This window comes from Conger conger, chromosome 11, assembly GCF_963514075.1.
Source record: "Conger conger chromosome 11, fConCon1.1, whole genome shotgun sequence".
In the NCBI taxonomy this organism is placed as follows: Eukaryota; Metazoa; Chordata; class Actinopteri; order Anguilliformes; family Congridae; genus Conger; species Conger conger.
The window spans coordinates 47,956,172-47,982,639 of NC_083770.1; the positions used below are offsets into that span (position 1 = coordinate 47,956,172).

A 26,468-nucleotide genomic window follows, 5' to 3' on the forward strand; every position below is an offset into this window, starting at 1 on the left:
TCCTACAGGTAGTCCTACAGGTGCCCCGGTGGCCCTACAGGTGCCCCTGTGGCCCTACAGGTAGTCCTACAGGTGCCCCGGAGGCCCTACAGGTGCCCCTGTGGCCCTACAGGTAGTCCTACAGGTGCCCCAGTGGCCCTACAGGTAGTCCTACAGGTGCCCCTGTGGCCCTACAGGTGCCCCCGGAGACAGCCCTAGAGGTGGCCCTACAGGTGGTCCTACAGGTGGCCCCTGGAGCTCAGCCTTGCCTTGTAGGGGTCGGCCGGGTCCACCCAGGCCACCTGGAACTTGTGTCGGATCTCCTCGGCCAGGCCGATGCGGGCGCCGCTGTTGGCGGAGACGTAGACGCGCGGGATGCCCTCGGCCCGGGCCAGCTCCGACGCGCGGGCGAACAGCAGGTCCTCCTGCGGCCCGAACGACCCGATCATGTGCGTGATGTCGTTGCAGATCACCATGATCTCGCGGCCCTCGGGGTACTCCGGCGTCTTCATCTTCATGCGGAACGCCACCATGCCCACCTGCGAGAAGGCAACAACAGCGTCGCCGTGAATGATGTCATTATCCTTATTTTGTTGTTATCCTTTTTTTGGTGTATCTTTTTCTGTTCACTTTTGCATGTATGACACTGACTTTCCTTTCCAAATATTGTTTAATGCATGTCAAATGTATGTTTGTTGTGGGGTGATGGAGGGATGTACAGTTGATTTAAGACTAAGCAGGAGACAATCCAAGGGCCCAAAGGCTGTGCGGATGTTACTGTGGGATTAGAACCACCGACCTTGCGTGTCCCAGTCATGCACCTTAACCACTACGCTACAGGCCGCCCTATACCCCAGGGGCAGGTGAGCGCGATAGATTACCTCGTTGTCTCCAGGGAGCCGGTTCATCTGCACCAGTCGGCCCTGGGGGTCCAGCACCATCTCCGTGCACATCAGCACGTCTTCGGGGTAACTGTCCCCCGAACCCCACATCTTAAACAGGGCCTGCGGGAACAGAACACGGCAGAATGAGCAGGGTGAGGACGGAGGCGCGGTCGAGGATCGGAGGGGTTGAGGTATTGAGGTTTCACGCGTCACGGCGTGAGAACGGGGAGGGCGGCACCTGTCTGAACATCTCGGGGAAGTCGTACACGTAGGTGGTGCCCAGCGTCTGGGCCTGGAACCTCTTGGCCTGCAGCAGGTCTTTGGTGACGTAGGGGGTGTTCATCAGCATGCCGTGGAGCGGACCCTGCTTGTCCCCGTACGACTGGAACATGATCTGGAGAGGAGAGGAGAGGAGACGCTCAAACACACAGAACCACTCCACTGACACGGTGATTACACTCCACAGCTCAGTGTATGATGGACAACACCTGGAACCACTTCTAAAAATTATTTCTAAAAATATCATTTTTAAGAAGCTAAAGGTATCGTTAGTGTGTGCGCAGCAATAAATTGCTCACTCAATCAAGACATATTTGAATCAACAAATCAATAAACTGCTCACTTGCCAACGGTTGTCTGAAAGTAAATAATTAAATCATAAATGTCCTTAGGCATGCGTACGATGCTCATCTCACTGATGGATGAAGCAGTATGATAACCGCAGTGCGGTATAGGGTACCTGTCCGGAGCCGGGGTCCGTCACCTCCTTGTACAGGCTGATGTCCAGGTAGTAGCCGGACTCGTTGGTGAGGAAGAGGCGGATGGGGATGGCGGTGCCCACGGGCGTGAGGCGGATGTTGATCTTCAGCTCGGCCTGCAGCACGCGCAGCTTCCAGAGCCGGCTGCCGTAACGCATCACCATGGAGCGCACAGACTCCTCGATCTGAGGGGCGCCAACGCCACAAAACCAGCCGCTTCATTTCCCTTCAACACCTTTTTGTTTCGCCGGTTAGCCGCATTAGCGTTGATTCAGCTCAGATGAAACGGTACATTAAAGTTAGCTAGCTAAGTAGTTGTACTTTTGGAGTTGGCTTGAACTGGCACAGGGGGGCAAAATTGGCTCAGGCGGAAAGACTCCTCGATCTGAGGAGGAGCGCGCCAACGCCACAAAACCAGCCGCTTAAAGGTACAACATTGTAAATCCCCGTCCTATCATTGAAAAAGGCTCACTGACAATGTTGACTCACCCTCTGCCTGCGTTTATGGTCCTTAAACTCGGGTTTCAAAATATACCGTTTGACGGCCCGACACTGTACCAAAACATTGTTCTAATCGCCACAACCACTGGCGTTTCAACGTCAGCGCATTCACAGAGAAGGGGGAGGGTTCCAACAGTGTTGTGGTTTGAGCGTGTTTGTTGCTGCAATTCCTCTCTTGACTGTCAGAAGTCTGAAATTACCTATTGTACCTTTAATTTCCCTTTAACACCTTTTTGTTTTGATGGTTAGTGTTGATTTAGGTCAGCTGAAACGGTACACCCCGAGTCTCAAACCCCAAGCTCCAAATCAACTGGAATGGCCAAGTGTCTGTGTGTGGGACTGGCTTTCCTGCAAACTAACTGGTGCCTAGATTTAGCCAGTGTTACATTACAGGTCAGCGGCTGAATTAGCTTGAACCGCCACCTCAGCTTAACCAGTGCAGCTAACCCACTCCTGTGCCATGGATGCGTCATCTCATCGGTTACAGTCATTCACTCTAGGCTATACAATAAGAAGCTATACGTTCTCCAATCGCTAAGGTTTTAACCCCTAACCTACAGTAGCCCTGCTATATTTTATTTTATTCGGCGAACATGGAAAAATACGGAAAACAAAAAAAGGAAACCAAATTGGATGGACGAGGAGAAGTGTATACTGTTAGAAGAATACGGGAAAAGAGAAACAATCTTAAAAAAGCGAACTCAATGTGACCGTGACAATCCGGACACCGAACATCAGATATTGACAGAGGATCAGGGCCTCGGGTGGCGGAGGAGGGAGGGAGGGAGGGAGGGAGGGAGGGGCTCGCTGACCTTGGAGGGGTCCATGATGACGGTGGGGACGAAGTTGAGGAAGATGTGGTTGCAGTCTGTGCGCACGGCGGTGTTGCTGAAGGCCACCTCCAGCTCGTCCATGGCCTCCAGGAGCAGCCTCTCGCCCTCGTTCTGCAGGTACTCGAAGGAGGCCTCCTGCAGGGGGGGGGGCACAAGGTCTCAGGTCCCTCACCGCCAAACCCAAACCCTAAACACCCCCCCAAGGTCTCAGGCCCCTCACCGCCAAACCCAAACCCTAAACACCCCCCCAAGGTCTCAGGCCCCTCACCGCCAACCCAAACCCTAAACACCCCCCCAAGGGCTCAGGCCCCTCACCGCCAACCCAAACCCTAAACACCCCCCCAGTTCCCGCAGCACCTACTAACAGGCTGCCAAGCATTTCTCTCCGTTATTTGACCAAGACTCATTCACACATTCAAATCTTTTTTGAATAAATGCCGTATATATTTCAGAGCTGCTCGACCCTGGACATCCATCCTGGAGGTTTTCAATTCAACCCTTCACTGACACACCTGATTCTACTAATTGGCAGATCAATAACAACTCCAGCTGTTGAATGAGGCGTGCTTTGTAAGGGTTGGAGTGAAAACCTACAGGATGGTAGATTTCCAAGAACAGGGTTAGGCAGCCCTGGTATACAGTATATGAACACTGCCCAACGCATTGCTGAAAAAACTAACCAAAGTCTGAGACAGGGTATAGTGTTAACAGATAATGTTAACAATTTCCAGAACTTGACCCCAGATTGAAATTGGATTGGATGACTGCGGGTTAAAAACTGCACAGAATAATAAGCGTCAGTACAAAAAAAACTAAACCATGAAAAAGACCAATCGGGGTGCGGCGTCCCGTTACCTTGGTGATGAGGTCGGAGTGGCGTATGATGGCGCGGATGAAGAAGCGGTAGTCGGTGACCTCGGCGCCCTGCTCCACGCGGGCGGCGCCCAGGTACAGGTGCATCTTGTGGTTGGCACAGGGCACGGCCGCCAGGTCGAAGTTGCGCATGCGGCTCAGCTCCAGCTGGAAGGCCAGCGCCGGCTCCAGGTTCCGGTAGATCCTGTCCTCCTGGAACTGGGAGACGGGAGACGAGAGATGGGATCCGTGGGACCCCTCGCACCAGCCTCTCACAGTTCTCACCGATCGTCAGACAGCTCACCCACAGAAACCAGATACGGTAAATGGTAAATGGTTGGCATTTATATAGCGCCTTTATCCAAAGCGCTGTACAATTGATGCTTCTTATTCACCCATTCATACACACACTCACACACCGACAGCGATTGGCTGCCATGCAAGGCCCCGACCAGCTCGTCAGGAGCATTGGGGGTTAGGTGTCTTGCTCAGGGACACTTCGACACAGCCCGGGCGGGGGATCGAACCGGCAACCCTCCGACTGCCAGACGACTGCTCTTACCGCCTGAGCCATGTCGCCCCATACGGGGGCCCATTAGCACGTGCACAAACCTTTAACACACGCAAAACCAGAAGTGTAAAGTTCAGGGGTCAGCAAGTCCTGCCATGTGTTTCTTCCACCCATGAACTCTGAACAGCTGATTTCACCAATTTAATTCTACAGTGCCTTCTGGCTGAAGAATTGTGCCAATTAACAAATCCAGGCGGTTGGAACAAAACACTGGGACCTGGATTTTACTCCTCTGTGCAAAACCAATAACATGACCCGTGATTGGTCATGGCATTTGCTTCGCACCTATCATGGTTGTGTTATTAGTTTGGCCAGTGCTAAGAGGTTCTGCGCATGCTAAAAGTCTTAGTCAGGCCCAGGGTCTTTCTTACCTCATCTCTAGCTCTGAAAGTGAAGAACTTAGGAAATTCTCTCTGTATAAAAAAAGAAATAAATATATTAATTTCAAAATACCTGAGAGAAACTCTTCTTTGATAGTCATAATTCATTCAGGTGCATTAAAAGACAAAAATTGCGTTATTACATTTTAACCTATAAAAATACCATGACTTAATAATAAGAAATATTATTAATGCATAATCTTACCTTCTGTGCAACTAAAAATGTGATTCTTCTTATTCCATATTCAAAAAGGATGGCTTTCTGAAATCAGAGATATTTCTGAATTCATATGCAGGAAGAGGAATGACTAAAGTACAGCATGCAGAAACACTCCACACAACCACAGCAAGACTGACCTGGGTCAAATATGGATTTTAAATACTTAATCTCTGTAGACTTAAATGTGAACACTTCTGCAGATGATTTAGTCATTTCTGTTAAAAATGTTGCTCAACCATCATGAAATCAATGAAAGGATTTTACTACATTACTACATAAGTCAGTGGTTCCCAATCCTGTTCCTGGAGATCTACCGTCCTGCAGGTTTTCATTTCAACCCCAATTGGGCACACCTGATTCTACCAATTAGCAGTTCAACGAGATCTCGAGCTGCTGGGCAGTGAGAGGCCGGGGGGGGGGGGGGGGGCGGGGGCTGTGGGGGGGGGCTCACCTTGGACTGGGCGAAGGTGCTGAAATCCGTCACCAGCTTGTCGTCGTCCTCCGTGTCGGCGCTCTTGATGGACACGTTGAGGATGTGGATGGGGTTCTCCCTCATGCTCTGCGGGAGTGAGGGGTGTCGTCACACGGCTGAACGTACACGCCCCCGCCCCCGCCCCCGCCCCGGACCCCAGGCCCCGCCCGGCGTCGCGCCGCGCTCACCTTGCAGTTCTCCTCGTCGTACAGCGTGGAGCAGGCCTCCGAGAACAGAGGGCTCTCCAGCAGGGGCTCGGCGAAGCTGGAGATCACCTCGTCGAAATTCCTTCAAACACAAAACAACCGCCGCCGCCACCCGGCAGAGGTCAGCCCTCTCTCCCAGGCGAGCTCTCCCGCCGACGATAAAAATCCCACTCGTTCCCTCTCCAGGGTGAGGCTGTGGTTGCCATGAGGCCTCGGTCAAAACACGCATTTTTAAACAGCCCTTCACACGCTGAGATCTACCCCAGCAGATCACTGAGAATCATCAACAAAACTACTAACCAAAGTGGAAAAGTCCCTTAGAATACCGGTGAAATTAGACGTTCCTCCAAAAACTGTGAATAATCAGCAGGCTCTTGACCAGCGATTAAAGGGTTCAAGTATTCCAAACATTTATTTGACCCAGGTCTAGCTACCACTGATTAGAGTCAACACGCCTGCTCTGCCCACCCCACCTCACACTGAGACTGGCAGCCCTCGTAAAGCTTTGATGATGAAAGCCCGGTTAGGAGCCCCTCGGGGCCCTGACGTTACCTCCTGAAGTCGTCGAAGCCCTGGAAGGCCACCATGGCGCCCATCCGCTGGCAGGGCGGGGACAGGGCCCCCTCCATGAAGAGCTCGCTGCCCTGCCGTCGGATCTCAAACTGGTGGGAGCTCTCTGGGACGGACACCCTGGCGGGCGAGAGCAGGGGAGGGCGATGAGACGGGGTCGAATGGAGGACAGGTCAAAGGTCAGGGGTCAGCTGAGGCAGGAGGAGGGAGGGCGGGAGGGCGGGAGGGAGGGGTTCGAAGGGCAAGGCATAGCCATTCAGTAGAACGGACACAGGCCTGTAACATAGCCTACAGTGCAAACTTCTCTAAAGGAAAGAGTGCCTTTGTTAAAGAAAAAAAATGTTATTTAATTTCATCTTTAAAATGAATGCCAAATAAGCCTGTTGCATCGTTTGAGAGCAACTGATAGCCGTAGGATGGACCTACAGCACTACCAATTGCCCTTTGTTTTTGTTTTTTTTTTTCTTTGGTGAACTTTAGATTGTCTAAAACTCATTTTTCAGGAGCACACTGCAGAAACAGAAACGCTGTGCGCAAGAGCTAGGTTTGGGGGTTGAGAGAAGCAAACAAACAACACCATGAGAAACCTGTTAAGAGGAGCCAACCATCTTCCGTTAGAGAAAATCTGCACAAACGCACAGCCTCAAAAGAGTACAATGACAAGCAGCACAGCACGCGGAGAAAAAAAACACAAAAAAAGCCCAGGTGATTCCGCTAAGTGCAACAAGGGGAAAGAGCTGTACTCTACCTGTTCAGAGTAGGGCAGCTTTCTCTGAAATAAGACCATTAACATGGTTAGGAGGGAGAACTCCCAAGTACTGTCAACACTGCATCAGGATTAGTTTCACACATACACAATGCCTTTTTTAATAAGAGATACACAGGTGGGATTAAAGACTAAACAGAATAAACACAGAGAGGTTAATGCAGAGACAAAACCGTTTTGAAGGTTTGGCCAAAAGAGGAAACGTTAGGATTTGTCAGATTTAGCAACACACCACGAACATAAGAGCTGTTAAAAAGATTGAATTAGTACTTTGAGTGGGGACACTTAAAATAATTCTATAAAACACTTATAATAAAAGGTTCTTTACAGGTCCACTGTGATTGGCTCAAATCTGAGGAGAAAGGAAGATGCACGTGGAGAGGGATGAAGACACGATCCGATAAAATGGCCAAGGCTCTAAACACAGGACTACGTGGTGGCGGCAGGCACTCTTCTGCTTTGAATATAAAGCACAGTCTCACATATCCATAATAAACAGTAGGTGCAGGAACAAAGGTAAAAATGAAATTAATAAAAGAGGAAAATTGAGTCTGCAGCCTGCTTTTGCACCCCCCCATGACGTATTTGCATTTATACAATGACAACTTGACAACTCAATCTGCAAGAACTCTTGACCAGGACTGGGGAAAATTCCATTCGCCCAGTGGATTAAGGGTATTTTTCCACTTCATGAACAAAAGTACCCTCCGTTTATTTGTCTACACTCTCGTCAATTACTCTTTTACAGCAAAATGGGAAAGCAGTCATTTATGTGCCTACGAGAATAAGACCTATTGAACTTCTATTTGCACACTTCAATTAAAATGGTGGAGTTGTGGGTAAAGGCACAAGGTTACAAACTGTACAATAATCCCACAATGCGGACACCAGCTCCGCCCCTCTTGCAGAGACCCCACAATACCCAACAAATCCCCCAACACCATGAAAGGGAGATAACACATCTGCCCGAGTGACAGGCAGCCACGGGCCAATGAGGCTTCACGAAAAAACGAAAAATGGGAGGAGCCATCGTAAACTCAGTGACGTAACTCAATCGTTGTGGTTTTGCCGCAGAGACCACGTCCTCTCAGTTGGTTGGAACGGGTCAGTGATTGACAGTTAACCGTATATGGGGTTGTAGAGGGGTGAGGGAGGGGGGGTTGTAGAGGGGCGAGGGAGGGGGGGTTGTAGAGGGGCGAGGGGGGGGGGTTATAGAGGGGCGATGGGGGGGGTTGTAGAGGGGCGAGGGAGGCGGGCGGAGCACCTGTTGGGGTGGGACGAGGGCAGCATGAACTGGAAGTCCACGGCGCAGGTGCCGTCCTGCAGCTGGTGGTGCTGCAGGCTGTTGAGCTCGTACGCGATGTAGCCCCGGCGCACGTACACCTGGGGGGAGAGGGAGAGGGACAGGCCATAAACCCACGCTCACCCTGTCCTAAACCCGCTGCAGCTCCAATGAACACCAGGGGTGTGAGAGCGGCTGGAGAACTGGGCTTACAACAAGGTGCCACTCTGCCGTCGTACCTCGAGAAAGGTAACGACCCTGAATTACTTCCGCAACTACCTAGCTGCTTAAATGGACTATATGCAGTCAGGAATTAAAGTTCTGTAAGTTGTCCCTGATAAGACCATCTGCTAGATGTAAAAAAGTACAATGCATTATCCAGAGATAGTTGTGCTAATTCATTGTGCTACTTATAGCACAACATCTTCACTCCTCCACCCAAACCCCTCTTGCAGGGCGGCTCTTGCTGTCATTGCTCTATGCTGTCAGTTTGCATGATGACATGATGGTAGTAGCCGGATATCAAAATAGAAGTGTAAAATGTACATTTACATCACAGCAGAGTACTCTCAGAGAAGCTCACCTCCAGGGCAGCCATGCACACCACGCGGTTACTGTGGTAGAAGAAGTTGGGCAGGACGTCGAAGATGGAGGTCTCAGACAGGATGAGTTTCTGCAGACGAGAAGACAGGAGATTTCAGCCCTTCGAAGAGCAGGCTTTTTGGAATCCTTTTTTAAAATTTTAAAATTTTCTTTTATTCTAGGTCAGTTCTAGAACTGCATTGCTCTCAATTACCAGCAGTGATTGTTACATCAGCATTAGAATATTCCATTCAGAACATTCTAACCACATATTTCAGGTGTTACACCTTAAAACGGTTAAACTGGAGGGGCAGGCAGGAATGCAGCAGTGAGGTCATTTTAAGGACCCCCATCGGAGCCTCACCTTCAGGTTCTCGGGGCAGAACTGGTGTCCGTACATATCGATGGCCGACAGGAAGATGGACTCCACCTGGTTGTGCCTCAGCTCGTAGGAGGGCAGGTGGGAGGCTATCAGCACCTGAGAAACCGCAGTGTTTGAATGACATCGCCTACCTGCTGACCGTACACAAGAGTATCCATGAAGACTTTACGGTCAACCTTCATTCCACAATCCACTAACATGCCGAGTTCTGTCAGTAGAACGAGGTCATGTCGGAGAGGCAGAAACTCTGGGGGTGGTCAAGACCAGGCTTGATATGGTGCTGGATACCGTCTAGTTTATAGATACAGAGTGTGCACTAGGTACACTTTAGTGGTAGGAAAATTGCAGGCAGTGCTGGGCTGATCTCATCATTAGGTTACGTTATGCATTGATTTACTTACTTGTGTAAACCACCTTGTTTAAAAAGGGACCACGGCAGTGTGCTGTAGAGGGAACGCATCTAGAACCCTTCAGGGCTGGAACCGTGACACGACATATTACCAAACCGTATTCTGCTCGGATATACAGTATATAAGCAAGGATTACTAAAAGCTGGTAAATACTACAGGGGCACAATATCGGAGCTCAGAGAAGGTTCAAGTCTATTCTGAATGTGTTATTCATAGCCTAATCTTATACATCCCTAATCCTGGCTGACATTATGGAAATGTTCTGCTTTGTGTATCCAAAAATGCTTCAAGCAAATCTGAATTCAATTTTTAAAAATCGGTCCACACACTGTAAGAATAAATAAACAGCAGCAACCATTTAATGCCGTAATGTATTTTTGTTGTTCGCCGTGTAGGAGACGCACTCGGCTGAGCCAGCTTATGATAAGCAGCATAAATGCAGGACACTGTTATGAGTTTCCGCTGAGCCGAGCACCAGAGAACCGCCGTGATGAACGACAGATCCACACGTCCACACAGACGATGTCACACGCCTGTATCCTGGGGGGTGGACGGACACGCCCGGGCGCTGGGAGCTCACCTGTCTGGACCGCAGGGCCACCTTGGAGTTCTCCACCTTGCTGAGCTGCGTGAGCTCGTTCAGGATGGCCATGAGCTCGTCAGCCAGAGTGGGGTCCCGCCCGCACAGCTGGTCCTGCGGGAGACGCACAGGGGCGCACCTTCACCCCCGTCCCAAACCCTTTCTCACAACCCCTAATCCTCACACAAAATGGCCGCCGTGGATCACCCAGGAGGGTGCTACACGATAAGCACAACAAATGTTACAATTGGATATTGTTACTATAATTATAATGTGGTGATGTTTCCAACATTATTTTCTCAATAGTGAGTTCCCACAGCCCCTTTTCTCAGAGAACCAGCCGCACTGTATGGGGCCGGAGATGGGCTGGACGAGCGGAGGGTAGGTTGGATGAGGTGGGAGGTGTTTTGGATGGCTGGGGGTTCAGCAGCATGGGACGGGGAGTATGTTGGACTAGGTGGGAGATGTTTTGGATTGCTGGGGGGAGTAGGTTGGACTAGGTGGGAGGTGTTTTGGATGGCTGGGGGTTCAGCAGGATGGGACGGGGAGTATGTTGGACTAGGTGGGAGATGTTTTGGATTGCTGGGGGGAGTATGTTGGACTAGGTGGGAGATGTTTTGGATGGCTGGGGGTTCAGCAGCATGGGACGGGGAGTATGTTGGACTAGGTGGGAGATGTTTTGGATGGCTGGGGGTTCAGCAGCATGGGACGGGGAGTATGTTGGACTAGGTGGGAGATGTTTTGGATGGCTGGGGGTTCAGCAGGATGGGACGGGGAGTATGTTGGACTAGGTGGGAGATGTTTTGGTTTGGTGGGAGATGTGGGGCCAGGAAGTGTCTCTGACGGGCGGGGCACTTACGATGAGCATGGTGACCAGGACGTTCTTCTTGGAGACCTGGGCGTGGGAGAAGATGCGCTCCAGCACCGGGGTCATGTCGGGCTTGTAATGCTCCCGCAGGTTTATCACACACTTGTCATAGTGAGCTGCAGACCAGAGGAAAGTGGCTGTTTTACCGTACAGACAACACGCCACACCTGAGATCTCAGGCCCCAGAGAGCTGCAGTGTCTACCGGTTTTCACTGCATTTCACACTCAGGTGCTTCATGTCAACCATTAACCCTTTGAAGAGCAGGTTATTTGGAATGTTTCTTTCAGAATTCTAAGCCAGTGTTCTAGAACTCCATTGCTTACCAGTTTACCAGTACCAGTAAGTGATTGTTACATCAGTATTACAATGTTCAGTCAAGAACATTCTAATCACACATGTGATCTCACACCACACAAGGGTTGGCAATTGGTCATTGGCAAAAATAACTCCCACAGTTGGTGTCCAAGGCTTAAACTGGCGGATCATTGAGAGAAAAACTGAAATGTCTTCCGTAGCTTAGGTTTGAGGTGAGCAGGTGCGTTTACCTTGCTGGAACTGCGTCTCCACCTCCAGGTACTTCTTAAGCACGTCCAACACCACCGACTTCATGTACCCGCGAATTCCGCTGCGGTACCTAAGGGGCACAGGGCCGGACAGGTGACCCCTCCCGTCTTTGAGACCGCAGTTTCCGCACGTGGCACAAACAGAGGTTAGAGCAGTAAGACCAGACTCACCTCTGCACCAGCTGCACTATACTCTGGGTGTTCATGAAGAAGACCTCCCTGTCGGCCTTCCTCTGCAGCGTTGCGGCATGGCTGTCCAGGATGTTGGCGATCTGCAAGGGACAAATCCTCTCTAGTCAACGCTTTTACAAAAACGAAAAGTTAAACAACATTTTATAGTTCACAGAGAACAACACGTTCACTGACATGTATTGCATGTCATTTGCAAATCAGATGCCCTCAAGAAATACAGGGCCTATTTAACCAAGGGATCTCAAACTCTGTCACTAAGTGTATAAACCCACACACACTCTGGGCCTCCAGGACTGGAGCGTGAGACCCCAGGCGTAACAGAAACGGTGGTGAGTGCATTCGGGGTGTGTGTTGGCTCCGGGACTCACCCTCTGGCTGGGGAACTGGCAGAGCACCGAGGTGATGTTGCTGGCGTACTGGGCCATCACCTTGCGGATGGCCTTCTCCACGGAGACCGGGATGCGTCCCGAAACGCTGGTCATGATCTCCTGCAGCTCCAGCAGGGGCAGCGAGGGGTCCCGCAGGGTCTTCATCAGGGTGCCCACCCACTGCTTCACCTGCCAGGACCCCCCCCGTCAGACAGAGTGAACCCTCTCACATCGCCATGAACACCCTCACAAAGGGTCGCATGTCTATGTGACTGTGTTTTAAAATACAGGCCCAGACCTGGGTCCAATACGTAGTTCTTTTGGTTTCTGTGCTCAACTGAACTTGCCTGGTGCAATTGACCAGAAGGCGAGGTTTCCCTTTTTGAGAGAATTGCAATACACCAGACAACCTCAGTAATGCAAAGAAACGCAATTTGAATCCAAAACAATTATGTATTTGACCCAGGTCTGACAAGGATACACATACTGTATATGCAGGGATTGGCAGCATTTCAAATGCACATTCAAATAGAAATCAATCCTCCAAAGGGTTTAAAGTAAGACGTGTCTCCAGCTGGGCTGGGTCCTCACCTTGTTGCTGAAGAAGGGCTCAGGCAGGCAGAAGCCGTCCATGATCTTGACCAGGTTCTCCAGCACGCTGTGGAAGACCTGGTGCAGCTTCTCCCCGGTCATGGGCAGGGGCTGCTGGACCGGCAGGACCTCTGTGTTCAGCTCCACCTGGGGGGGGGAGGGAGGGGAGGGGGGACACACATGGCTCATTCTAATCGCTTATTTCATCCTTTCTTCTGTCCTCATTACTTGACGGGACCTGGAAATCGATCAAGGTCTGCCGTCTTTAAAGACATCTTGCAACCCGTTAATTGCTCCTAGAAGGAGCTAGGAGCTAGGAGGCACCCAAAGGATTCTTGAGCTGAAGGAAACTGAAGTGCACATCCTTTTTTCAGAATGCATGATGGATTATTGATCGACCTGTGGATCCACCAAGTCTGGAATTAAAGTGCCTTCAAACTGAGGCTTGAACGAGCAAGGACACTCCACTGCAGAGATCTGCCAGCAGAGGGCAGTGTGCCATATAATGGCTGACAGGCACAGGTTAATCAGTCCATATGTGGGTTAACTTAAAACACTCATTCAGATCCATTGAGAGTTAGGAAAGAAACAGACAGCAACCACAGAGTACATGTATATATGAAAGGACTTTGTTCCATTAGAGAGAGTAGATGCATATGTTGCCCATAGGGCAGGGGTTCCCAAACTTATTTCCAGTCATTCCCAGATGAAGTTTCACAAACTTAGGTGACCCAAAACTTTTTTGTCATTATTTAAAATATCACTCACAAATCTAGATTTAGATGATCGAGATTGAGTGAGCTTGAAGGTCAAAGAGAAACTCAATCTCTTCTAGTTGAGCCCAGTTTGGGAACCACTGCCATTGGGATTGTACAGGATGTCTAAAGGGTTGCAGTGATTCAGCGTTCGGGGCGGATCAGCGCCAGCTCACCGGGTGGAGGCTGCTGGGGTCGTCCAGCTCCAGGTGGGCCACGATGCCCCCGGCCTCCAGCACCGCGCCCGGCCGCTTGACGAAGTGCACGCAGCCCGACTCCTGCACGTTCAGCGTCATCACCATCTTCATCACCTGCGGGCGCAAACACACCTCAGCACACCGCCACACTCAACTATAATATAACATATATGTAATATAATATGACTATAACGGAGAACTGGGCTCGCAACTCAGAGGCTGGACATGTGGTTACAAGGTAGAGCAGTACTACATTACCCTCAAGTATTGTGCGTTTAAAGGACTATGTTTTGCGAGACTAGGTACTGAGTACTGAAAGCAATGGTCTGTAAAGACTCTAGAGTCCAATATCAAGGATTCAATTCACTGTCCTAGCCACAGCCATTGCTGTATAAGTACACTAATATTCTATATAGAGCAGGACTCGACTCAAGGCAAATTCAAGGTAAATTAAAACAAATCAAAATTTGTTTCAATTCATATTGTAATCAGTGGTTACATTCAGCGATATTAAACCTAAAGGGAAATTTTACAACTGAAACTCTAGAGCAGATAAGCGTTCTTTGTTTACCTTTACGTTCCAAACTATTGTTTACCTCAATTTCTGCGTAGGAATTCCCTGCGCATAAATGGCCCCCGTCCTCCACGAGGTACTGCAGCAGTTTACCAGCAGAGGGCGACCTGAGCACCGTGGGGTCTTTCTCCTTCTCAAACACACACGTCTTGTTGCCTATTGTGATCCGGTAGCTACAGGAAACAAAATACAATTAGAATAGTATACATCTCAAATTTTAGAAGAAAACTAAATGCCATTTCTGGAATAAACTGCTAATAAATGTTAAATGACACATTTGTTGGGAGTAGGCCCTTAGGTTTGACATCGGGTGGCCTGTAGCATAGTGGTTAAGGTGCATGACTGGGACACGCAAGGCCGGTGGTTCTAATCCCAGTGTAGCCACAATAAGATCCGCACAGCCGTTGGGCCCTTGAGCAAGGCCCTTAACCCTGCATTGCTCCAGGGGAGAATTGTCTCCTGCTTAGTATAATCAACTGTACGTCGCTCTGGATAAGAGCGTCTGCCAAAATGCCAATGACGACATCGAGCAGACGGGAAGTCCCACCTCTCCACTTCCTCCTTCATGTAGGTGGTGTAGCTGCAGCCGTTGTAGGAGAGGAGGAGGCCCCCGTCGCTTAACCTGTGCACGTCGATCTCGATGTCCGACCCGTTCATGATGATCACGCAGGTGGTGGGGGACTGGCGGGCCACCTGGAACACGCCCGCCCGCAAGGTCAGTGCACTCGGGGCCGGAGTTATGAGGAAACGAGCAGCGAATGGAAACGAAATCTCCATGAGCGATAAGGCGGCGTCAGATAAGGGCTTTAGTACCTTGAGGGAGTACTTGATGCCTTCGTAAATGAGGTCCAGGTCCACAGCGTTTAGGAGACTGGCAGCAGGCAGCACCTGGCCCCTGAGAGAGGAGATAAACCTGCTCAGAGGCTGGGTGGGGAGGAGGTCAGACAATCTGGTTTCCCAGGAAAAATGATTACACCCCCCCCCCCCCTAAAATTGTGATGTCACAATAATTATGAAATATGAATCATATGATTTGGTTTAAAGCCAGCTCAGATACGTCCTGAGCTCAAGAGACTTGTTTTTTTTTGGGGGGTTTCTTTTTACATTTGACCAAGTTGCAGAATGTCTGCTAATGGCTGCTGTGTCTAAGATTCAAAGATTAAAATCTCGAGTCCGGAGTTATAAACAAAACTGAATCCACTCCACCGACTCATAAATTGTCATCATGGAAACCCTCGTCGTTATCTGGACTCGACGGTCTTAACATGGCGTCGTTCCACGATCGTTTGGATAAACTCTCGCCGCCCTCATCGTGTCTGCTGTGGCCGTTTTGACGTTGATCGGAGCGAACGCACCTCTCGAGAGAATGCAGGAAGTCCGACATGCTCTTCCTGAAGCTGGCGTCGGCCACGTGAAGGGAGCCACACACCACGGCCAGCATGGTGTCGGGCTTCTCCGCCTGCAGTGCAGGACACGACTGAGTTTAAGTTTCAGTTCGTTATCAGGATAAAACCCCTTCAGATGGGCCATCTAGTTTATAATGGCTTCCCATAATGCAGTGCAAACAATCAAAACAACAACAACACTAACTACACAGACAGGGACAGAAAGAAAATCCACATTTTGACAAGTACAGTCAATATGAAGACGTAAATCCGAGTAGTTCCAAAAAGCAGAAGTAGAAGTAGAAGAAAAAAAAAGAAAAAAAATACAGAAACAGACATCACAGCATCAACACAAACACAATAGACTAGTCCGAAGTACAACCAGAAAGTGGCCACAAATGGTCACGATGAGACACTCCACCACCAATATAGGATCACTATATGGGGGATGAACAATGATAGTATTAGTTAAAACATGAGCAATTTGTCTTAAAATAAGACAAGAAAACATTCTTAAACATGTGAAATGACGTCATGGGTCAAATGTTATGACGAGGACCGCTGAAGCCCTTCGCCCCTCCTCGTTCCGCCCGGACCTCCCACCGACCTGCACTTTTTCCGCGATGAGGTGGTCCAGCCAGCTGGTGTCGGTGTCGTTGTTCCTGAAGCTCTCCGTCTCCAGCAGTTTGATGAGGTACTCCACGGTGGTCCGGAAGTCCCCGCGGATGGACAGCTCCTTCATGGCCACCACCATGTTCCTGTGCACAGTGACACGCCTCAGCCGCCACCCCCCCAGAGACAGACCCGTTCCCCCCACCGGGCTTTTCAGAAGGGACTTACGAGATGGCCTCCTCGCGGTTCTCCCCCCAGGAGAAGCAGTGTCCGAACTGGGAGTCGGCGAACTCGTGCAGGCCGCCGGCCGCCCCCACGCTGAAGTAGCCCCACACGTTCTTGCTGCTGCGGAAGTTCAGCTCCTGCACGGTGCCGGAGCTCGGTTTGAAGCCCTGGAGACGCAGCGGAAGAACAGCCGTCGGCAAAGACTCTCCGTGCCCTGAACGAGAAGGTCCACTCCCTACTCCAACCAGCCAACCGCTGGGCCTGATGACAGTGACGTTACATCTAGGCCTTTAGCGGTCAGATGTGACCCACTGCTAGAGCGACGTACAACCAGGCGAGAAGTAGTACCTTGAAGACCTTGAAGTACGAATTAAGTCACAGACAAATGCGAGTCAGCTGTAGAGACAAGCCTAATGACAAGTGCCAGAAGGTGTCCCCAAACTAGAGCTTAAGACCCCTGCTTTAGGTCCAAGGTAGGGACCACTCTATAACACTGCTACAGTGTAGATGGAATCCACACCTTCACTGTAAAGACCCCAATTCTAAGGAGAAAAAAAAAACATTTCAATGTCTGATTTCTACCTCCTTCTGCATTTAGGCAGGCATCACCTGCCTACCCTGACCCTGTACAGGGTGGCCTGTAGCATAGTGGTTAAGGTAGATGACTGGGACCCGCAAGGTTGGTGGTTCGATCCCCAGTGTAGCCACAATAAGATCCACACAGCTGTTGGGCCCTTTGAGCAAGGCCCTTAACCCTGCATTGCTCCAGGGGAGGATTGTCTCCTGCTTAGTCTAGTCAACTGCACGTGGCTCTAGATAAGAGCGTCTGCCAAATCCCTGTAATGTAATGTAAATGGTAAATGGCAGGCATTTATATAGCGCCTTTATCCAAAGCGCTGTACAATTGATGCTTCTCCATTCACCCATTCATACACACACTCACACACCGACGGCGATTGGCTGCCATGCAAGGCCCCGACCAGCTCGTCAGGAGCATTTGGGGGTTAGGTGTCTTGCTCAGGGACACTTCGACACAGCCCGGGTGGGGGATCGAACCGGCAACCCCTCCGACTGCCAGACGACTGCTCTTACTCACTTACTTTCGTTGCTCTGTACTGTGCAATGACAATAAAGCTATTCTATTCTATCACTGCCTGAACCAATGAGACGACTGCTCTTACCGCCTGAGCCAATGAGACGACTGCTCTTACCACCTGAGCCAATGAGACGACTGCTCTTACTGCCTGAGCCAATGAGACGACTGCTCTTACTGCCTGAGCCAATGAGACGACCGCTCTTACTGCCTGAGCCAATGAGACGACTGCTCTTACTGCCTGAGCCATGTGGCCCCCGAGGCCTCACCCTGACCCTTCCCTCACCTCGTCGGGGTTCTCGCTGGTGATCCGAGCCGCGATGACGTGGCCCCTGGGGCTGGGGGTGCACTCGGGGGCCTCAAAGTTGATCTGCGTGTCCCCCCACGGACTCTCCCCGTACAGCACTCTGATGTCCTTCATTCTGTGAAGGGGGATCCCCATGCCAATCTGCAAGCGATGGGAGAAGACGGATGCGATTTACCGTCGTCATGGCTTAAGCCCTTTGATGACTTTTTTAAATTAAAATGACTACAATGCGTTTTTATCAAGTTGGCAAAGATAAAGCCAGTATTTAAGGCTGTGAGATTGACATTGACTTTGAACAGGGCTGCCCAACCCATGTTCCTGGAGATCTACCGTCCTGCAGACTTCCACTCCAACCCTAACAAAGCACACTTCGTTCAACAGCTGGAGATCTCACTGCTAATTAGTAGGATCAGGTGCGCCAAATTAGGGTGGAAAAGAAAACTTGCAGGACGACAGATCTCCAGGAACAGGGGCGGGCAGCCCTGACTGACCGGACCTGGAGCTGGGCGGCTGGGAGGTTCACATCTCCAATCATCTCCGTGCAGGGATGTTCCACCTGCAGACGGGGGTTGAGCTCCAGGAAATGGAAGCTTCCGTCTTCAGAGTAGAGGTACTCCACAGTCCCCGTGCTCACGTAGCCCACCATCTTAGCCAGCCGCACGGCATACTGCCAAAGAGAGCACAGACAGTGACGCCTGCTGGTGTGGAGGGGAATGACAACCAAGTTCATACAAATCACACCGTACACTTTTCAGTTCAGGCCCTTAAGCACTGCAACAAACTGAATGTATTTTTATTTTTATTATTATTATTTTTTTAAAGATTTTTTTCACATTTTTTCCCTTTTTCTACCAATTTGGTTGCCAACTGTACCCTATCTAATCCAGCTAGTGTTAGCTGGGGATACACCGCTTACGACCCCGTCCCTTCAGCGGCCCAGAGGGAGCACGCCTTCTTCAGGCCGTCTCATTCTCACAGCCCGCGATTGTTGCTCCAAGGCGCACCGGGGTGCGTGCACGTGGCGATCCCTACTAGTCCCTGCTGAGTCCCTCCCTCGGAGCAGCGAGCCAATTACGCCGCTCCATGAGAGCCGGCCAAACTCAGCTTTTGACAGGACCGGGAATCGAACCCCCGGTCCTCGGCGTGCAACTGTAACGAACCGACGCCTGCATCAAGGTCCGTTACTTTAGGTGTGTGACGGCGGCGCCATCTGAACGGATATTTAAGGCTTTGTTGCGGTCGTCGTACCTTCTCCATCTGCTCAAAGGTGGATGGAGCAGCGATGGTGGCCGGGGCCTCCTCGATGATCTTCTGGTGTCTCCGCTGGACGGAGCAGTCGCGGCCGAACAGGGAGATGGCGTTGCCGTACTGGTCCGCCAGGATCTGGACCTCGAGGTGGCGGGCGTGCTGCGCCAACTGCATGACGAAGATGGGCGAGCCAGGCACTTCCACCTGCACCTGCACGTCAGGACCAGAACCATCCACATCACTCCACTCTGAACCATCCACATCACTCCACCAGAACCATCCACATCACTCCACTCAGAAACATCCACATCACTCCACTCAGAACCATCCACATCACTCCACTCAGAACCATCCACATCACTCCACCAGAACCATCCACATCACTCCACTCAGAACCATCCACATCACTCCACTCAGAAACATCCACATCACTCCACCAGAACCATCCACATCACTCCACCAGAACCATCCACATCACTCCACTCAGAACCATCCACATCACTAACAACCAAATGTGACCGTGCACATCACTCAGAACATGGTCATAGTCCCACCATCTTCTCAGTGGATCAGACCTTGGTCAGATACATCCTTTAATAACTATGTAAATGCATGTTCAGTCCAAAACCAGTGCTGCAAATATTAAATAATTTCCAGATAAGCATGTTACCAACAAAAAGTGCAATCACATGAAAGATTTATAATATAGATGTATTAGTGACAATACACCTTTCCTTTGTAATTCTTAGTACTTTCGCAAGAATTCGACTGATGTTTAAAAAGGCTGGGGGCATGTCAAATTGGTCCAGGTTAACGGTGGACGTCCCCAGGTTTGTGAAAAACGCCGGAGGGTAACGGGGTCTTGAACGCTCACCTGTCTGAAGGAACCGGCGAAGTCCTCGGCACTCTCCACCTTCCTGATGCCCTTCCCCCCGCCGCCTTCAGAGGCTTTAATCACGACCGGGTACCCGATCCTCTCCGCCCCCTTCAACACACACACAGGCCGGCATACTTCACACTTTACATTACATTATTGGCATTTGGCAGACGCTCTTATCCAGAGCGACGTACAACAAAGTGCATACTGTTGGGAGACAGACGAATTTGTGTATTGGACCACTTCACATATGATAATGACCGCTATCAGTTTCAAGGTTCCCCCTCTGGGGATTTTCCACTGGACTCCAGGGGGGAGTGGGGCAAGGCCTCACAACCATTAAGGATTTGAATGGCCCGATTGGAGGTGCTCGGGATAGGCGCAATTCCTTACCACCAATCAGAGGTTACACTTGGATTTGTAGACATATTTGAATATATGCAAATGTAATCCTTTAAAACATCCCAAACACCATTGCTCTTTGGAACATTTTCCTGATTGTAATAAACTTTCCTGTTTTCTAATGACGAACATCGGATCTGCTTCTTCCTGTGACAACGGTCATCTTACTGGTTCCTGGTAAAACTTTGTTTTACTAACAATACCCATAACCAGGGATAAGTGCGCTGAAAGACCCTAGAGGGAAGTACAATTACTTCATCTGCCGCTCCTCATACGCATCAGAGTTCCTCACCAGGACCCGCGTTACTCAGCGCCAAAAGTGCACGGTGATGGCGTAACTTCTTCAATTCGTGGGAAATGGGATTAATGGGGGGTGTATCCAACGCGCCAGGGCACAAAGCAGGATTATGGAGTTAGCTGGATAACAGCACTGCGTAAAACCTGGAACAGTAGTTTTTCCTTCAGTCCATGTTCCAGTTTTGGAAGGGTTCCGTGTTTTCCGTTTTCTCCCTTAACTCCCTAATCGTGCTTCTGCGAAACAGGTCCAGTGCCAATCAAATCCATTTCAAGATTTCTCCTACTTATGGAAGGAAGTAGCCCACTGATTAATTTCATCTGACATTTTTCATGAACGTGTCCTTAGAGAAACCCTTTTACTGCAGTCCAGTGAAGAAGTGAGTCACCACTGGAGCATACTTCCATTTCAAAAATGAAGTCAGATGTAGGTAAAAAAAAAAAAAAGAAATAAAATAAAAAACCTGGCATGAACACAGGCACTCCAGCACTGCCGCGTGTGGAACAGGCACTGTGCAGGCGTACTGAAAGCATAGAATGTTCACGTATAGCGTTCCAAATCGGAACTGCTGCGGAAAAGAACAGATTGTTCCCAGTCTGACTGAGAACATTCCGGTTCAAGAAATCACAGCCAAATGATACGGACTACTATAAATAGCAACCACAACCACAAATAATATAGAAGCTCAAATTTGAAATGGAATACATTTGTGCACATGGGCCGCTAAAAGTAAAAATAGTAAAACTTGAATGACAAAGTTGATGTTGATTGCTCTCTCTATTGCAGTGATGCAGTCTGTGGCTATATTTGCACAGCACTGTCAACACCATTTCTTTCACTCAAAACTTTTATGAGCCAAAAATCAATGCTTAAAAATTGAATTACAAGAATAGGGTGCTTAAACATTACTTTCCCATGTGCAGCAAACACCATAATCACATCAGCCACCACTTTTTGCCATCTTGATTCCACCCATATCCAGATACTGAATGCACCACAGCTTCGACATGTTCTCATGCTCATATTTTTCTCTTCAAATGAAACTTCCATAACTCAAGACACTTTACATTACATTAATGGCATTTGGCAGACGCTCTCATCCAGAGCCACGTGCAGTTGACTAGACTAAGCAGGAGACAATCCTCCCCTGGAGCAATGCAGGGCCTTGCTCAAGGGCCCAACGGCTGTGCGGATCTTATTGTGGCTACACCGGGATTAGAACCACCGACCTTGCGGATCCCAGTCATGCACCTTAACCGCTACGCTACAGGCCGCCCCTTATGCTAACACGATAAGACGCGATGTGCCCAGCAGGGTTATTTGTGCAGGGTCAGTGACACTGCGCTCAAGCGGGAGGGGGGGCGGACGTTACCGCCAGTCCGTCGTCGACGTCGCGCACGCAGCCCCGCGCGTACAGCTCTGCGGGCACACTGATCACGTGACCCAGCCGCTGGTCCTCCTCCGCCCACTCCACCCGGAGTCCTGCAACGGGCGGCAGCAAAGATCCTTCAGCTTCACAAGATACTCTGCCGCTGAAGTTCAGCTTCTTAACCCTTGTGTTGTCTTAAGGGTAAAAAAAATGACCTGCCACTATGTTTAACAGTAGAGAAAACCCCCTAAATTATATTTTGATGAGAAAGTTTGTGATGAGTGACAGGTTATTTCTTCATGCAAAATAGAATTTAATTAATTAATATTAAATTAAGCTGCTATATTTTATGTGTTTAGTGAAGACGGGTCATTTTTGACCCTTCGGACTAAGGGGAGTGTACAGAATGTCAAGACTACACAAGGGTTAACCACAGCAGGCGCCGGGTGATGACATCACAGAAGGGGTGATCTGTGATGTCATGCACCTGCGCCCGGCCCTGATGAGTGCCTGAGAGCAGAGTACTGCACCTGATCCGCTCCAGGGCAGGATGGGGATGTCCGCGCTCTGTGCCACGATGGAGGAGGCCACCTTATCCCCCAGGGCCCACATGGCCTTGCTGGAAGGACCTGGAGGGATCGACCATCGATTAGCTTGGCCTGCTGCCAATTACAGCAGTCAACTACTCGATTGACTAGAGGAACCCTGAGTCAAAAGGTTTAGTGATTAATTGATCATGTGACCACCATGGTTTATAAAACTGCAGAAGGTACATTTTTTTGAGAGGAAGAAACAGAGAAAGCAGTACGAGTACTTAAACTGAAAATGCCAAAAAGCACAGCGATTCCAAGTACGCTATGGCAGAGGTCTCTATGACCTACTCTGACCACTACAAAGCTAAAATAAGATAAAAACTTGGTCGGTTAAGATTCTAATTAATGGAAAACCCTGATATATCTTCTGCAAAGTAGTCAACTCGAAATTCCACAGTTGCACGAGCCTCAGAGTGAACACATATTGCACTGAAACCAGAAACCACGTCCCATACGTTAACCGTGACATCTTGACCAGCCTCATAAAGTATTGTGGAGACGTACCTAAAAAGCATATTCCGGCCTTCTGCAGCAGCTCTGGAAGTTTGGGATTTTCGGATGCATGGCCCCACCCCGCCCACACTGCCTGTGGAGAGAGAGCCAGTGGTCAGGACACAGCGCCCCAGAACCAGGGGAACCGCCCCACCAAAGCCATTTTTACAAAGAAGATATTTTTTTTATTATTATCATTCAGCTCCTTTGACATCCTGTTGGAAATGAATAATGCTATTTAAGTGTGAGCTGAAGGCAAATAAACATAATACTTCTAGAATATTCTGGACCAGGTGTCTAGAATTGGTTTTGATCCAGAGACTTCCACCCAGGCTAAAAGGTATCCCAGGGACCCCCCCCCCCCCAACGTAAACTTTCCTAAAGATTGCAAACTTGGGTTGAGAGTGCAATCGCAGTACCTCTATGGACCCCCAGGAGTCTGCACACCCGCGGTTGAAAGCCCAGGTCCTAGACCAACACCAGGTGCTGCTCTATCCTTGTCACAGGAGTGCAGGTAGAGACCATACTGACTCACCTGCACCGGGATCCTCTTGGCAATGTCCACGATCAGCTCCACGTTGGCGTAGTTGTTGTTGTTTGCGCCTCCAGGGACTGGCACATAGTGGTCCGCCATTTTGATGTACTCTAGGTGGGACGACACACTGCTGGGTTAATGCTGCTTCTCCAGAGCGACCACCTCCTCCGTTCTCCAGAGCAACCACCTCCTCCGTCTCCAGAACAACCATCTCCTCCGTCTCCAGAGCAACCACCTCCTCCGTCTCCAGAGCAACCACCTCCTCCGTCTCCAGAGCAACCACCTCCTCCGTCTCCAGAACAACCACCTCCTCCGTCTCCGGAGCAACCACCTCCTCCGTCTCCGGAGCAACCACCTCCTCCGTCTCCGGAGCAACCACCTCCTCCGTCTCCGGAGCAACCACATCCTCCGTCTCCGGAGCAACCACCTCCTCTGTCTCTGGAGCAACCACCTCCTCTGTCTCCGGAGCAACCACCTCCTCCGTCTCCGGAACAACCACCTCCTCCATCTCCAGAACAACCACCTCCTCCATCTCCAGAACAACCACCTCCTCCATCTCCAGAACAACCACCTCCTCCATCTCCAGAACAACCACCTCCTCCGTCTCCAGAGCAACCACCTCCTCCTTCTACACCCGGGGTGCACCATAAGGGCCGATCCGTATCAGGATATTGTGCCAACTTGTGGTTTTATTTGTTTAATCAACTCAGTCATATCTTATCTTATCTGACATGTGTATGGTACTGGCTACAGCTGCAGACTGCAAGTGTATCTTGATGATTTTACTGTGCCTTAGAACCAGGGTCATTTACAGAGCTGTCAGCAAATTAAAAACAAGGCAACTGGTTGGAACAAAAACCAGTGCACAGACCGGCCCTTGAGGACCGTAGTTGCACACCCCTAGGATCTCTACACTCTCAGACAAGACCTTCATTTTTACTTGTGATAAACCACACACGGACATCTGCCTGCTACAGGCGGTGTGCAGACGGGTCTGATCGAGCTCAGTGTGGACCCCCGTGGCGGATAAAGGGCCTGAGGACAGCCGGTCACCTGCGTTGGCCTTCAGGTCCTCGGGGGTGACCATCACCACGAAGCGGATGGCGCGCTCATTCCGGAACATCTCGTACGACCAACGGCGTATAGAGCGCATGCACTTCACTGCTGCGATGCCATTGTTGGCTATCAGGACCTGCAGACAGACAGGCAGGTAGATAGGCAGACAGACAGGCAGAGAGACAGACAGGCAGACAGCGAGAGAAGTCCTCTACATGTAGTTGAGACATTTTCGTTTCAGGAAAAAAATCAACAGAAAAATCCCTGCTAGTGAACAACCCTACGTGGTGGTGCCAGACCTACCTTGTCGATTACAAGGTTCCCCCCGAAGCGGGTGACGAACTCGGCCGGGGACGCCACGGTGAAGTCTCTGTGGAGATCCATCTTCCTCTGCTCCCTGCCCTTCTTCACCAGGTGCAGGCCTGACATGCTGGGCCTGGGGAGGAGGAGGAGGAGGAGGAGGAGGAGGAGGAGGAGGAGGAGGGTGAGTCAGACTCGCCACACGGCTGAGTTCGCTTCCGACGAAGCGAACTCAACACACAAATGCAAATGACCTGGAGTGCCCTAGAAACCCTGGCTCCACGTCACACCACCATAATACAACTGAGGGCTTTATCAGCAACAAAGTGTCTGGCAATAAAAAAAAAAGGTATGAATCCCTGCACGCTAAAACCACAGATTACCTTTAATTTAGTGCAGCCTTACTGACGTTCTCCTTTAAGTGAGGAATGAGAGCTAATGAACCTGTTAATTCATATCAATCGGGATCTGCTAGACTGATTGGACAATGGGCTGCAATGTTAAAAAAGGAAAATGAAAAATGAATCCTTGTTTATACAAAGGCAATGTTAGTTGTAACTAAAAAGAAACAATCCAAGATAACACTATACACACAGCCATAAATAGCTGTTAGTTCTCCTTGTCTACCCTGCGAAGAACCACTTCAGAGTTAGTGTGCGGCTCTGTAAAGGCCTTTGGTGTTTCCGCGTCTATAAGCCGACAATTTGCTAACAAACAGACTGAAACGCTAACAGACATTTAACCAAATCTGTGAACCATGACACACCTGACAGGTACTTCAAAGGCTTAAAGGCCACGGGTTCCACTCCAGTCGACAGCAGGATGAAGCCGCAAGACTTACGGTCATGAAATTTGATTGTTATTAACATTTTATCAAATCACCAGCTATTTCACCCACATTAGACACACTCACGCAGTGCAATTTGGCAACGCCAGCGTTTTTACCTGAGGCCATGGCTCCTGGCTCACAGATTCTCCTACACTGTACAGCCAGGTAAATGTTGACCGGAGTGTAACCGCAACCGGCCAATCAGCGGTTAATATTTTATCAAGCTTTGCATGCTCTGCGAGTCTTAACTCTTAACGTGACCACGTCCAGCTTACAACTTCCATGTGACCTGAAAATAAAATTAATTAAAATGTGAAAACAACTATGTGTACAAGATACTCGGATTTGACTAAATTATTTTCTTCCCAATTTAAGATATTTAAAAACTATAATAATATCAACAACAACACTATGTCCATTTCCATATCTTGCTTAGTGCAAAAGTAAAGTGTCACTGATAAGAGTGTCACTGATTGGAGGAGTGTCGAGGCCGGACCAATCAACGCAAAGGCC

The 26,468-nt window shown here is 49.8% G+C and overlaps 1 protein-coding gene across 11 annotated transcripts in view; it reads right to left on the bottom strand.

The window, feature by feature from the left end:
- The window catches only part of acacb (acetyl-CoA carboxylase beta), a 44,698-nt gene that overhangs the window by 10,532 nt on the left and 7,698 nt on the right, over nt 1-26,468 (bottom strand). For 8 of the 11 annotated variants that reach the window (XM_061260362.1, XM_061260365.1, XM_061260359.1 and 5 more), the window contains 39 exons: nt 25,130-25,262; nt 24,824-24,962; nt 23,771-23,880; nt 23,248-23,329; nt 22,681-22,779; nt 22,154-22,263; nt 20,082-20,192; nt 19,208-19,417; nt 18,456-18,626; nt 17,939-18,100; nt 16,563-16,726; nt 16,330-16,480; nt 15,693-15,796; nt 15,151-15,232; nt 14,885-15,030; nt 14,360-14,510; nt 13,743-13,877; nt 12,812-12,958; nt 12,221-12,409; nt 11,832-11,932; nt 11,643-11,731; nt 11,088-11,212; nt 10,229-10,342; nt 9,221-9,334; nt 8,858-8,947; nt 8,257-8,375; nt 7,321-7,344; nt 6,975-6,998; nt 6,209-6,346; nt 5,639-5,738; nt 5,430-5,537; nt 4,964-5,020; nt 4,750-4,791; nt 3,811-4,026; nt 2,935-3,090; nt 1,603-1,806; nt 1,102-1,257; nt 861-983; nt 249-518 (listed from right to left, as the gene is read on the bottom strand). In XM_061260362.1, coding sequence (XP_061116346.1) covers nt 249-518; nt 861-983; nt 1,102-1,257; nt 1,603-1,806; nt 2,935-3,090; nt 3,811-4,026; nt 4,750-4,791; nt 4,964-5,020; nt 5,430-5,537; nt 5,639-5,738; nt 6,209-6,346; nt 6,975-6,998; nt 7,321-7,344; nt 8,257-8,375; nt 8,858-8,947; nt 9,221-9,334; nt 10,229-10,342; nt 11,088-11,212; nt 11,643-11,731; nt 11,832-11,932; nt 12,221-12,409; nt 12,812-12,958; nt 13,743-13,877; nt 14,360-14,510; nt 14,885-15,030; nt 15,151-15,232; nt 15,693-15,796; nt 16,330-16,480; nt 16,563-16,726; nt 17,939-18,100; nt 18,456-18,626; nt 19,208-19,417; nt 20,082-20,192; nt 22,154-22,263; nt 22,681-22,779; nt 23,248-23,329; nt 23,771-23,880; nt 24,824-24,962; nt 25,130-25,262 — 4,966 coding nt within the window. Of the gene's footprint in view, nt 1-248; nt 519-860; nt 984-1,101; nt 1,258-1,602; nt 1,807-2,934; nt 3,091-3,810; nt 4,027-4,749; nt 4,792-4,963; nt 5,021-5,429; nt 5,538-5,638; nt 5,739-6,208; nt 6,347-6,374; nt 6,999-7,320; nt 7,345-8,256; nt 8,376-8,857; nt 8,948-9,220; nt 9,335-10,228; nt 10,343-11,087; nt 11,213-11,642; nt 11,732-11,831; nt 11,933-12,220; nt 12,410-12,811; nt 12,959-13,742; nt 13,878-14,359; nt 14,511-14,884; nt 15,031-15,150; nt 15,233-15,692; nt 15,797-16,329; nt 16,481-16,562; nt 16,727-17,938; nt 18,101-18,455; nt 18,627-19,207; nt 19,418-20,081; nt 20,193-22,153; nt 22,264-22,680; nt 22,780-23,247; nt 23,330-23,770; nt 23,881-24,823; nt 24,963-25,129; nt 25,263-26,468 lie in introns of those variants that run through there. The other 3 variants (XM_061260363.1, XM_061260364.1, XM_061260369.1) reach the window with 3 other exon arrangements.